This window comes from Miscanthus floridulus, chromosome 2 (assembly GCF_019320115.1).
Source record: "Miscanthus floridulus cultivar M001 chromosome 2, ASM1932011v1, whole genome shotgun sequence".
Taxonomy (NCBI): Eukaryota; Viridiplantae; Streptophyta; class Magnoliopsida; order Poales; family Poaceae; genus Miscanthus; species Miscanthus floridulus.
In genome coordinates this window covers 74,306,279-74,320,713 of record NC_089581.1, presented here as the reverse complement: position 1 = coordinate 74,320,713, position 14,435 = coordinate 74,306,279, and the positions used below count along the sequence as shown (strand labels likewise).

At 42.8% G+C, this 14,435-nt stretch overlaps 1 protein-coding gene and 1 long non-coding RNA gene across 3 annotated transcripts in view; one reads left to right on the top strand and one right to left on the bottom strand.

Annotated features, from left to right (window-relative positions):
• The window catches only part of LOC136526172 (protein OPAQUE1-like), a 39,102-nt gene extending 38,210 nt beyond the window's left edge, over positions 1-892 (top strand). For both annotated transcript variants that reach the window (XM_066518937.1, XM_066518934.1), the window contains one exon: positions 84-892. In XM_066518937.1, the coding sequence (XP_066375034.1) occupies positions 84-225 (142 nt within the window). In that variant the 3' untranslated portion in view covers positions 226-892. The remainder of the gene's footprint in view (positions 1-83) is intronic.
• Positions 893-916: 24 nt separating this feature from the next.
• On the bottom strand, positions 917-4,104 carry LOC136526191 (uncharacterized). The gene is made up of 3 exons (XR_010776533.1): positions 3,770-4,104; positions 3,601-3,665; positions 917-1,581 (listed from the first exon to the last, which is right to left on the bottom strand). It is a non-coding gene; the product is annotated as an uncharacterized lncRNA (long non-coding RNA).
• Between the last annotated feature and the right edge of the window lie 10,331 nt (positions 4,105-14,435).

The following is a 14,435-nucleotide window of genomic DNA, read 5'->3' as shown; positions in this document are numbered from 1 at the left end:
TATATTGTTCTGTCTTAATCTTTTGCATGATTCATGCACTCAAAACTTACATCTAGTCGATCCTTCCTAATTTCCAATTGCAGCATTCCTTTCACGACTAAGGAAATCGCAGAGGAAGTACCAGATGTTGACATGTCAAACATCGAAATGCCCTCATCTCTTCGTCATGTTCACTCTGCTCAGTTCTTGACGCAGCACCTTCAGCCATCTTATTTGTCTCGATGAATTGCCTAGGTTTGCTTTGGTAACAAATAGTGATGCTGCGGTAGTGAACTTAGAGGATTTGATAGGTCAGTGATAACTATAACCCATCCTTTTTCATTCAATCGGTGCTAATATTCATTCCACCATATGCTTTTTTGTTTTTATTTTTGCCCCAAGTGTTGAAGTAGACTACATTCTTTATAGGTTGCTGTCAAATCTAAGATCCATTCTCTTTAGTCATCATTATGCTAAAGTCCTTTATATTACTAAAACTGGAATATATCTGTGGTATCTTTCCTTATCCTTGACCTGGACATTGCATAAGTTTGATAGGTCTGACAAAGTTCATATTATAAAGATGACAACAGAAGTATAGTGGTAAAGGCACAAAAGTATCATGATTTTCTTGAAGTATAAATTTTGTGTTGGCCAAAGTATGTGGATTGTGGACACACGTAATTTTAATTTAGAGTACGCGAGACCATTGTATGTGTTGGTAATTCTTACCTGGCATAAAGCACCCATGACGTAGCAAATGAGAGTTACTAGCAAACATGCACATATGTTGCATGGACTCCATAATTTGTTGCATGGTGATTTGAACAATTTATGGCTTAGAGATTTACTCAACTGATCATGGGGGTGTTCGCTTGAGCTTTAAGTCGTAGCCGCTTTTCAAGTTTTATCTGCAGTACTGGTAAACAATACTGTGTGAGATAAACAGCCACAGCCACAGCAGAATTTGTTACCGTTGCTTGACATATCTTGGAATCTAACTTGGTATTATTGTTAGATGTGAGTTGTTCTAATTTGTATGAGTATGGATTGTGAGTCTGGGTCGCATGGGATATAGAAGATGTGGGTGCATTGTGGAAAGTAAAAAAAAGACTGATAGAAGAATACAGGACAGGGTGTGAGAGCTTTGTGGGAAGGAAAAAAAATGCATGGAAGGGTCCTTTGCCTTTAATATTAACTTATTAAGTATATCAAAAAGAAACAGATCAAGTGATGTTTACTAGATGAGCTCTCAGCTTGAGCATCGAGGCCCTTTTGTTCTTGTAAATTGAAATATATTAAATTGCAGCTAGACGGTGACAATGACACGGCAGCGATGTCACTCTCTAGCTTGTCCATATGACCAACAATGTACGACAACATATGTCAATCAAACTTCTAAAGTCGTTATACACAGACAATAGCGCGAGTCCGAGACGTAGAGACTGTAGACCAAGTGGATCAGATGTAACTAACGTCAGTTAGACATTAATACTCTTCTAAATAGTGAGTGGATAGCTACTGGCTTCTGCCTAGCTTAAAATCGTTTTCTTTAAGGAAGCTCCAGCGCCTGGGCGGTTACCGCCCGGATGGTTTAACTCCCTGCAAAACATTACTAATATGTTACGTGTGTTGCGTAATACCGTTTAATCTTCAAATGTAGAAAAAAGAAAAATAAAAACTTCTACCGAAACATTGCCACCAAATTTGCAGCATATAAAACCATCTTATGCAACATCACAAACTGCCTAGTGCAATATGTAAAAGATCATGTACTGCAACATCAAAACTATCCACTACAACGTCACAAATTCGACAATGGAAAGCATATCTCAAGCTAGATAATCTCGTGCAACATAAAACAAGATCATGTATTGTAAGCAAGATCACAAACTATCTACTGCAATATCACAAAATCAACATGAAAATGAAACATCTCGATCGAATCACTTTTCATTGTTGCATCATTTGGAAAAGGTAATGCCGACACCTAAATTCACTTGTGATAACACAGAGAAATGGCTCAAACTCATAGGTTGCTGCAACACTGGGAGAAAAAGGTGACACAACATCAAAACTTAGTTTTTGCAACACATGAATAATTTATTGCAACGTTCAAAAATCATATGTTGCAACATCCCAAATGTCTCATGCAACATAGAGAAACAATGAATACAACATCATAAATCAGTTACCGCAACATCTCGACCATGCAGGCTTGGATGTGCAACAATGAGGGGATGGGTTTGATGATGGAAGTTTCAGTTCCAACTACAAGTCCTAACTTGCCACCGTCGAGCTTGAAGTGACCAGGCTTTCTAAAATCTTCTACTCTAACTTGTCCTTTATTTCCTTCTTAACAAAACATATGCAAAGATAATCAATCTAATGTGCAACTAAGGTTTTGTTAAGTGTTGCTATCTCTACTAAAAATGAGTTATGCAACTGAAAGCCCTGTGTTTGGTTTTGGTAATTGAATAACAACCAGTGGACTAATGCTTTCAATGAGTTGTGATTGAGTTAGGGTTGACACTAAGGTGGTGAGCAAGGCTAGGAGATAGATGAAGGGTGATCACTCCATATGGAGCAAGCTCACACTTGTTGATGAAGAGGTGAAAACAAGCTCAAAGACAAAGGTATATGCTAGGGGTTTTCATTTCACTGGCTGAGACGCAATAGAGTGAGTGGTAACATTTAGGATAGATAATCATACTACTAAGAGGGGAACTATAAAGCAAAATGGTTATGTAAGTGCCACTAGGTGTGAACTAACTTTGCACATGTATTAGACCTAGTGACGTGGTGAGGTGCAAAGTAAAAAATGTTTTTGAAAAGCAAACTTAGTGCCTAAGGTGAAGATGTTCATGTTTGAACATAAATTTGGAGGAATTTGTGAGAGGAAAACACTGTTCCGGATGAAAAAAGAAGCGGATCAAGCCGGGTTTAAGGGGCCCTTAAACCCGGCTTGATCCGCTTCTTTTTTTCATCCGGAACAGTGTTTTCCTCTCACAAATTCCTCCAGATTTATCCAGATTCCTCCAGAATTCCTCCAAGCGAACGGGGCCATTAAAGTTAGCAGATTCTAGTCACTTGTGCGTTTGTTACTTAGTGCAAATTTTTCTGCAACACCGGAAATTCTGTTGTGTAGTCACCGGAGAAAAAGAGGTGTTGCGTGAGGAGTTAACTGTGCATCGAGGTACTCACCGGAAATGCTTAGTGGTACCCCCACTCGCCGCACCGGATAAAGCGGCAGAGTTAGTAGGGTGCGGGAGATTTTAACTGTGGCACTGGAAATCCGGTGGGGGCCATCGGGCTTATCCAGTGACCATGGACCTCTCAGGTGGATGAGGAGAAAGTTTTTTGCATCACCAAAAATGTCTGGCGTGCCACACCCACACCAGAGAGGCACTGGACAGTGGCGGACCTAGAATTTTATTACAAGGTAGGTCGTAAAATTTTTTCTTATGCAATTCAGTAAATCATATTCTAATTCGCCGCGTACATTAAATAACACGATAAGCGTTAGATTTAAAGATTAAGCTAGAAACGACGATAAATCTTGATATAAACAGTTTAAATGAAATACAAATAGTTTGAAATATAGCCATAGAAGAGACTCACAGGTCACAGGATATGAATGTTGATGGATTGGCGCTAATTATTGGTGTGTTGAACGAACCCTGGAACTGAAATACAAACAAATCATTAATCATTAATAAATAAAAGTATGTAGAACTGTAGGTACACAAGTTTTTTGCAAATATAAGAAAATCAATCTTAATTCTTAAACCTGCAACTCGAAGCAACGGGCCGTAAGCCGTCTGGCGTCTGCGGTCTGCCCTCTACCGTGGCGGCGTGGCCTTCGTCGGGCACTCGGGCCTAGCAGCTAGTGCCCCAGCAGCCCAGCTCGCCGCGGAGCCGCGACATGGAGCGGCCGGTCCGCTCGGCCGCAGTCGACGCCGCGACGCGAGCGCCGAGGACCCCGCGCCGCCGTAGCAGTGAAGCTCCGTGTCTCCGTGAGGCGAGGCGCGAGACCGCGAGTTTGTGGCCAGGGCGGCGTGGCCGCCGCCGCGCGAGTGCTGGCGTGCCGCGTGGGGTAGCGTTCATGTTCGTTCTCGACGACTCGACTTTGTTGGACTTGGATTAGACTGTCGCGTGTGCGAGGCGCGAGGCGGAGTCACACTGCGCGTGGTGGTATGACAAGATGCTAGACAGGATTTTAGTAGGAGATACTCGTCTCGATCACATAAGGACGGGTTCATAATCTTTCTCGCCTGGTGAGATATTTGTCATGTTTGTTTGGCTGATAAGTCGTGACTGAAAATACCGTTGGCTAATTTGTTGTGAGAGAAAAATAGTGTTCGTTGGCTAAAAAAGTACGACTTATAAGCCAAACAAACATGACGATTACGTACAGCCACATGCCTATATGGATAGGTTTGATTTCGCATCCCATTAGATAGAAGTATAATGTGGGGCGCCCGGCACGATTCTTTATCTAAATCGAGTGTCATCCACTTGACGTGCTCAATTTAAGCAAAACAACATCGCGAAGCCCCTGGGAGCGCACTAGGCAACTTCTCTTCGGGATCAGGTTGAGTGGTACGTAATAGTTCACATACCAAACTGACAAGGGCTAATAAATAATGCTCAAATAACTTATACTAAAAAGCTTACAAGATAGAGTTTACATAAATTACGCGATCCAGTCCAACCAATGGAAGATCCAGAATCCATTCTAAAGTAATCACTCAAGGTCACTCGAACAAGACTACGGAGTGAATATGTAGCATACTCGGGGTCGTCCTTCCCTGACACTACTAGGCAGCGGTGATGGAGACTTGACCTCCATCGGTCTAGCCGTTCCTGCAAAATAACTTAACGGCTGCACCATGAGTACATTGCGTATTCGCAGGACTTAATTCCAACATATAGTATTTGGTGGATGCATGAGGGAGTTATTAGGTATTTGTATGAGTGCGGAAAACAATGATGTTCATTAAGATTATGACATGCTATGCTCAACATAGAAGTAAAGGTATTCATCATTATAACAATGTGCTCATAGTCCATTGTTCATGCTACCATGGGTATAGAAAAAAAGAACAACTGATTAGTTCCGTCCCGAGGGACTTCAGACTTTCAAGACTCTATAGAGGTGTACAACTGTACCCACACGGAGAAATGGGACGAACCTCCATATCTTGTACACCAGAGATAAGGGTTGCCTCATATCTCCAACCTTTCCCTAATCCGGTCCGAGTTTCCGACAAAAGGTTCAAGCAGTTACCCGATCAATGCCCCGAACATTCCCGACCGACGCCAACTCCCTTGCCAGTTTCACGGATAAACATGTTGCAACTAGTTACTTGGCTTGTTGACCCCATCCGCGACATGTGGTCTGTATGGGTGGTTACTCAGACTTACATAACCCAATACATGGTCCTTACTGCTCCATGAGCTACGTTGTCTGAGATCCCACACTCACAACACCCTACCCATCGCACGAGCTAGATATCCAAGTTATCATCAAGATTATCATATTAGTCCTTAGCCAAATTAGTTAGGTAAGTCAAGTTGTACCATCACTGGTTTTAATAGTTAATTATCTAGGTGTAACATCCTACACGCGCGAGTATGAGTTCCCTTCTCATACTCGACTTCTACCATTGCCCAAGCAACTAAGCAATAAGCATTAAGTGTTCCCATTCCTATTGTTTAGATGAGAGGCTTCTACAGATTATTAGGCTACTCTAAGTGTAGTATAAGAGTGATCATTATCCAAGACTACATGCGATGCATGACTCATAATGCAACTTGATAAATATCCAAAGTAGGGTTTATAATAGTGGGGTGTCTGCCTGATGGTGTTGCCGTCCAAACATCTAGAAACTAACAACGAAGGTGCATGCATGTTTTTTAAAGAATACGGAAGATCATCTAAGAGATACATCAACGATCGGAACAATGAGGGGGAACATGGGTGGATAGGATTAGGTTACTGAAAGCATCTAGGCCCCTAGTTGGGTTTCGGTGATTAATAACAATACAAGATTACTATGACTAACGTGTGTTTTGTAGATGCAATTAAGTTAGGTCATAGTAATGGAGATCAATTGGGCAATCAAAGTTGTCATGCCCCTACGATGGAAATCGTTTTGGTTTTCAAAGGATGGACGACAAGGTTAAGGATGACTAGTTCTAAGTGTCAATTGGAGTTGGAGTGACACTTAGAGTAGTTTAGGACTTTGTTTTTCCTTTGGCCATACTATTAAGAGGGGTATGGACGGGTAGCTTGACCTAGTTGAGTCTAGTGAGTTAGGTGTGGTGCACACTTGTTAAAACTAGCTCTAGGTAGCTCCTATGAATGCCTAAGATCCTTTAGAGCAAACTTCATTCACATATTATTCGAGTGTTGGAAGTGAATGGAGGGTCAAATGCTGACCGAACGCTGGCCCCGGTGCGACCGGACGCTGGCCGCAGGGTCCGGTCAGTTCATTTGATCAGCAGTCTGCGTTCGGTGCGACCGGACGCTGGAGAGGTCAAGTGACCGGACACTGAAAGGCAGCGTCCGGTCGACTCCAGTAAGGTTCCAAAGAAGGGAATCTACGACCGGACGCGTCCGGTCAGTACTGACCGGACCCTGAGGGTTCAGCGTCCGGTCGAGTCCAGTAAGGTTCTAGTAAGGGTTTAATGCGACCGGACACGTCCGATCAGTGCTGACCGGACCCTACCAGCATTCGGTCAACACATTTTCACTGGTTCACGGGTTGAACTGACCGGAGCGTCCGGTCAATACGACCGGAGCATCTGGTCACCCCGCAGAAACTCATAACGGTTCGTTTTTTAGGCTGCCTTATAAATAGAAGCTCCACTTGTGTGTGGAGTCACTTTTGCTCATTCCAACAGCTGAGAAACACGTTTGTGAGTGCCAAGAAGAGCAAGGTCCTAGTGAGGTGATTGAGATTTGGGAATCTAAGAGAGTAGCCTCATTAGTGAATCAAGAGTAGTCAAGTGTGCATCCATCTTCTCATTAGGCTTCGCATGGTCAAGTGAGAGTTCGTGCTTGTTACTCTTGGTGATCGCCATCACCTAGATAGCTTGGTGGTGATTGGGAGCTTGGTGATCACCCGGCGGAGCTTGTGGGTGACCCAACTCAAGTTGTGAGCGGCTTTGGGTGATTCGCCGTGACAGAGTGTCGAAGAATCAACCCGTAGAGAGCACTTGATCCTTGCGCGGATCAAGGGGGAGCTACACCCTTGCACGGGTGCTCCAACGAGGACTAGTGGGGAGTGGCGACTCTCCGATACCTCGGCAAAACATCGCCGCGTTCCTCTCTCTCTTTACTTTGAGCATTTACTTTGAGTATTTACTTTGAGCAATTCAATACTTGTATTTACATTCATAGAATTGCCATGCTAGAGTAAGTTTGAAACATAGATTGCAAGTCCTTTGTGCGTTAGCTTGATAGAAATACTTTTCTAGGCACAAGGGGTTAATTGGGCTATCCATAGGATTTGATTATTGCAAGAAAATTTAGAATTAGCCCAATTCACCCCCCTCTTGGGCATCTTGATCCTTTCAATTGGTATTAGAGCCTCGTGCTCACATTTTTAAGCTTAACCGCTTAGAGCAAGATGTCTCACGGGGATGAACCTCCTCCTATCTTTGAGGGAGATGACTTTCCATATTGGAAAATCCGCATGGAGGCGTACTTAGAAGCTCTAGACATTGGTATTCTTAGAGCCGCCTCTCAAGGCTTCCCAAAACCTCGGGGTGCTACTAATCTACAAGGCGATGAGGTTAACTATGAAAAATGGAATGCAAAGGCTCGAAACACCATCTTTAGAGGCCTTTGTAAAGATGTGTTTAACCGTGTAAGGAACCACAAAGACGCCCATGCACTATGGTCAGATGTTTGTGCGCTCCATGAGGGAACCAAGAGTGAGTGTGAGGAACGCTATCATCTTGTAATTAAAAAGCTAAATTCTTTTGAGATGCTTCCCAAAGAAAGTGCTAATGAGATGTATTCTCGTTTAAATGTTCTTGTAGAGGAAGTCAATGGGCTTAGACTTACTCAAATGTCATCATCCGATGTTGTGAGAAAGATCTTGAGTGTCCTTCCCATTGACAAATATGGGCACATCGTGACCGTGCTACATCAAGGTGATCTTTCCGCCGCTACACCGACACAAATCTTGGGAAAGATCAATGCTCATGAGATGTACATGCACATCACCCCACAAGATGGCTCATCCTCTACAAAGAATAAAGAGAAGGACTTAGCATTCAAAGCTAGCCAAGATAAGGGCAAAGCAAGACTTAAGTATGAGAGCTCAAGTGATGAAGAAGATGATGAAGAAAGTCTTGCTCTCATGGTGAAGAAGACCGCCAAGATGCTAAAGAAGCTAAACAAGAGTGGCATCAAGTTTGACGGCAAGAAGAAGAAGTTCTTCACTAGCTCAAGAAGAAAGCCAATCTCCGAGATGGATTGCTACAATTGTGGCGAACTTGGCCATCTAGCTCATCAATGCACGAAGCCCAAGAAAGACAAGTTCAAGAACAAGAACAAGGGCAAGAAAGATGACTCAAGCAATGAAGATGAAGATGAGAAGAAAAAGAACAAGCCATACAAGAAGAGAGATGGCAAGAAGATGGACTTCCACAAGAAGAAGAAGAGTAGAAAGGCCTACATTGTCGGTGATTGGCTCACGGACATTGATTCATCAAGTGGATCATCCGATGATGATAGTGACAATGAGAAGGTGGCCGCCATTGCTATTGATCTTGCATCTTCACCGCCACCATCGCCATCATCCTCTACACACCTATGCCTTATGGCCAAGGGTGAACGCAAGGTAACTAAGAGTGATGATAGTAGTGATGATGAGCAAGCTAGTGATGATGATAGCGATAGCGATGATAATGATTCACCTACATATGATGATCTTGTCAAAATACTAAGAAAATACACTAAGATCATTAGAAAGAGTAGAGCTACAAATGAAAAGCTTGATGCTAAAAATGATTCACTCTTAGCTAAGTGTGATACATTGGAAAAGGCTAATGATGAGCTTAGAGAAACTAATGATGCTATATCATCCAAACTCAAGGAGCTCAAATCTTCTAAGAAAGAGCTTAAGGATAAACATGATAAACTTGAGTGGGTGCACAATGAGTTCATCACTAGTCACAATAAGCTAAAAGATGAATACACTACTCTTAAGATTAATCATGATACTCTTGTCATTGCTCAAGAATTTTTACCAAATGAGCCACATGATGCTACTAACCATGTTGTCAAGATTGATATAGCTACTTCATGTGATGATTTAATTGTTGAGAGCATTGAGCATGGATCTAATAGCAAAGGCAAGCAAGTGGTTGAGTGCAATGACTTTGATGAGTATGTCAAGCTCAAGAGTGATAATGAGAAGATCATGAAAGATCTTGAAGAGATGAAAAGCCACAACATCATTGTGCTAGAAACTCTTGATCATGACAAAGAGTTGATCCTTGAGAATGAGAAGCTCAAAGAAGAAAACAAGAAGCTCAAGGAAGAGAAGAAAGATGATGCTCTAAAGGAAGAAAATAAGAAGCTCAAGTTGGAGAAAGAGCATCTCAAGATTGGGTTGAGCAAGTTTGCTAGAGGCAAGCACCTCCAAAGTGAGCTACTTATGAACACCGTCATGAAGATGGATAGAAGTGGCATTGGATATGTAGCAAGTGTAGAGAAGAAGAAGGCTTAAGCTCAACAACAATAATCAAAGCCAAAGCCAAAGCCAAAGAGATGTTTTGAGTGTGGACAAGAAGGCCACTTTGCTCATGAGTGTCAAACTCCACCGCCACAACCCTTGCCCAAGCATGTTAGACCCTTTGCTTTCAATGCTCACTACATGCTTAGAAAAGATTCTAGTGGAAAGATGAAAGTCATGTTCTTACGCCCCCAACAAGAGTAGGCCTAAGAAGATTTGGGTGGCTAAGTCACTTGTTGAGAAGGTGAAGGGTCCTCAACAAGTTTGGATTCCTAAAGCCTGAATCTCTTGTGTGTAGGTGAACTACATGACCGGTGGAAGTCATTGGGTTATTGATAGTGGTTGCACTCAACATATGACCGGTGACCCTCGTATGTTCACCTCACTAGATGAAGAGGTAGATGGACAAGAGAAAATAACATTTGAAGATAATTCAAAGGGCAAGGTTAAAGGATTGGGCAAAGTGGCAATATCAAATGATCATTCCATCTCCAATGTGCTCTATGTTGCTTCATTGAGCTTCAACTTGCTATCCGTTGGACAATTGTGTGATCTTGGCTTCCAATGCTTGTTCACCGAGAAGGAGGTTGTTGTATCCAAGGTAGATGACAATCAAGTGATATTCAATGGATTTAGATACAACAACTTATATCTAGTGGACTTCACCTCCGAAGATGCAAATTTGAAGACTTGCCTATTCACCAAAACAACACTTGGGTGGCTATGGCATAGAAGACTTGCTCATGTTGGGATGAGCTCACTCAAAAAGCTTATGAAGAATGATTTGGTGAGAGGGTTGAAGGATGTGAAGTTTGAGAAGGACAAGCTTTGTAGTGCATGTCAAGCTGGCAAGCAAGTTGCAAACACTCATCCAACCAAAGCTTTCATGTCAACCACAAGAGTGTTAGAACTCCTACACATGGATTTATTTGGACCAACAACATACAAGAGTTTGGGAGGGAATCTCTATTGTCTTATGATTGTGGATGACTATTCATGGTATACATGGGTATTCTTCCTTCATGACAAATCCGAAGTTGCATCTTGCTTCAAGAAGTTTGCCAAGAGAGCTCAAAATGAATTTGAAGTGAAGCTCAAAAAGATTAGAAGTGACAATGGGAAAGAATTTGACAACACAAACATTGAAGCCTATTGTGATGAAGTTGGGATCAAGCATGAAGTCTCCGCAACTTATACTCCTCAACAAAATGGTGTAGTTGAGAGGAAGAACCCGACTTTGATCACTCTTGCAAGGACAATGCTAGATGAGTACAACACCCCCGAAGCTCTATGGGCGGAAGCAATCAACACCGCATGCTATGTATCAAACCGCCTATTCCTTCAAAAGTTCCTTGGCAAGACACCTTATGAGTTGCTAAATGGGAAGAAGCCAGATGTCTCCTTTAGGGTGTTTGGTTGCAAATGCTACATATACAAGAAGCGACAACACCTATGGAAGTTCCAAAGACGTTATGATATTGGTTTTCTTGTCGGTTACTCATCAAAGTCCAAAGCATATAGAGTATTTAATTATGCCATCGGCTTGGTTGAAGAAACATATGATGTAGAATTTGATGAATCTAACGGCTCCCAAGGAGCACATGAGAATCTTGATGATGTAGGTGATGAACCATTGAGGGAGGCTATGAAGAATATTCCGGTGGGAGACATCAAGCCAAAGGATGATGAAGATAATGTACAAGTCATTGATCAACCCTCTTCATCAAGTGTGCTATAAGATGGTGAAAAAGATGGGAGAGTAGAAAATGAAGATACTCATATCTCCCATGAGCAAATGGTGGTACAAGCACAAGATGTTGATGCTCCACAACCTCCTCCCCAAGTGGTCAATAGAAGAAATACACCTCTCCTACAAGATCATCCACAAGATCTCATCATAGGGAGTCCATCAAAGGGAGTAATGACTCGATCTCAAAAACTTACTTCATTTATTGCTCATCACTCTTTTGTCTCTTGCTATGAGCCTACCAAGGTAGAAGAAGCTCTTAAAGATCCGGATTGGATCAATGCCATGCATGAAGAGTTGAACAACTTCACTCGCAATGAAGTTTGGACTCTTGAAGAGCGACCAAAAGGTGCAAGAGTCATTGGAACAAAGTGGGTGTTCCGTAACAAGCAAGATGATCAAGGTGTTGTTGTGAGGAACAAGGCAAGACTAGTTGCAAAGGGGTTCTCTCAAGTTGAAGGTTTGGATTTTGGAGAGACCTTTGCACCGGTTGCAAGATTAGAAGCCATCCGTATCCTTCTTGCATATGCATCACATCATGAAATGAAACTATATCAAATGGATGTGAAAAGTGCATTTTTAAATGGCTTTATTAATGAACTAGTCTATGTTGATCAACCTCCCGGGTTTAAAGACCCTAGATATCCTAATCATGTTTATAGGTTGTCCAAGGCACTATATGGGCTTAAGCAAGCCCCAAGAGCTTGGTATGAGCGCCTTCGGGACTTCCTCATTAAGAAGGGCTTCACCATTGGGAAGGTCGACACCATACTATTCACCAAGAAGCTTGATGGGCATATCTTCATTTGTCAAGTATATGTTGATGATATCATCTTTGGATTATCAAATGAAGACTCATGCAAAGAATTTGGTGAATTGATGTCGAAGGAGTTCGAGATGTCCATGATTGGTGAGCTTACATTCTTTCTTGGTTTTCAAGTCAATCAAATGAAAGAAGGCATCTTCATCTCTCAAGAAAAATACACAAAAGATCTTCTCAAGAGATTCAAGATGGATGAATGTAAGCCAATCAAGACACCAATGCCTACCAATGGACATCTCGACCTAGATGAGGGAGGTAACCCGGTTGATCAAACTCTCTACCGTTCTATGATTGGTAGCTTGTTATATTTAACCGCATCTAGGCCCGACATCATGTTTAGTGTGTGTATGTTTGCTAGATTTCAAGCTAGTCCTAAGGAAACACATTTAATTGCTGTAAAAAGAATCCTTAGGTATCTTAAGCACACACCAAGTATTGGCCTTTGGTATCCCAAAGGAGCTATATTTGAATTAATTGGCTATTCCGATTTGGATTACGTCGGATGCAAAGTAGATAGAAAAAGCACACCCGGAGGGTGCCATTTGCTTGGTAGATCACTTGTGTCTTGGTCCTCCAAGAAACAAAATAGTGTGGCTTTGTCCACCGCCGAAGCGGAATACATTACCGTGGGTGCTTGTTGTGCACAAATACTATACATGAAACAAACTTTGCTAGACTATGGTGTAGTTCTAGAAAAGGTACCTCTTTTATGCGACAATGAAAGTGCGGTAAAACTTGCAAATAATCCGGTTCAACACTCTCGCACCAAGCACATAGATATTCGCCATCACTTTCTAAGAGATCATGTTGCTAAAAATGATATATCACTAGAAGGTGTAAGAACCAAAGATCAATTAGCGGATATCTTCACTAAACTGCTAGATGAGGCTACATTTTGTAGATTGCAGAACGAGCTCAATGTGCTTGATTTTAGTAACTTCACTAAAAATTGAGCTTGTGTTGTCCCTTGCATTCATTGTAATATACAACATGTTTAATTTTTGGCAATGCATATAGGGCTTGTCTAACATGGTTAAGATAACCGCCAAAAAGCGTGTGAAGAAGCTTAACCTTGGATCAAACTTGACAAGCAACTAGATTTACTTACATAGTATTGCCTATACATGGATGTTGTTTTGTCGTTTTGTTCCATTTGCCCTCTTATTGCCTATTTTCTTTAAAAGAATTATAGCCTAAGGCAAAATATTTTGAAAAATATGAGGGTTTGAGAGAGGTCACTCACATCAGTCCCAATTGGTGTTTATTTGGATCTTATTCGAGTTGGGACTTGATTGGGAACAGGCAACGTGAAGGAACTTTGAAGTTTTGCTAGAAAAGGTGCACCGGACGCTGCTGTCCAGCGTCCGGTCAGTTCACAGGAGGTGAACTGCTGCTGAAGGAGTGACCAGACGCTGCGTTTGTGCGTCCGGTCAGGAAGGGATCCAGCGTCCGGTCGTTTGAAGGAGAATCAGGCTGAGCTGACTGGACGCGTCTGATCGTGATTCTAGAGGAATTGGACCTCTCTAGAATCGACCGGACGCTGGGTGGTAGCGTCCGGTCGCTACCACCGGAGCGTCCGGTCAATGGAGAACGTGCGGTTTCTGAACTCTTTCCCTATTTCCTTCTCCATTACGCGTGGGATCTCCTTTTAACCATCCGTATCCTTGATCTCAGCCGCCAGCGTCTAATACTAATCGCCGTAGTCACCTTGCCCTAGCCTGAGCCGGCGCCAGGTCGCCGTCGCAGCTCTCCCGTGCCAACGCCGCTGTCCTGCTCCATGCGCCACCAGTCCACCGCAGCAGCGAGCCTCCCGTCTCCCACGACCATGCGCCTGGCTCCGCCTGCTAGCGAGCCTCCTTGTGCACTCGCCTGACCCGTGCATCTCCCGCAACTCAGCGCCGCCGTCGGCTTCCCAGTCACCGAGGGCCATTCAAGGTCATTGATCCAAGCCCTAGCCCTTCTCCTCGATTGGTTGGTAAGGCATTATCCTTGTTTTGAATTTGCCTTGCTTGTGACCTAAATCCATTGCAAATCACTGATTTCAAATAATCTAGGGCCACCGGTTCATCGTAGTTCTTCGCAACCCTAGCCTCAGCCGGTTCTGAGGTTTCCCCCGCGTGACATCTCTTCC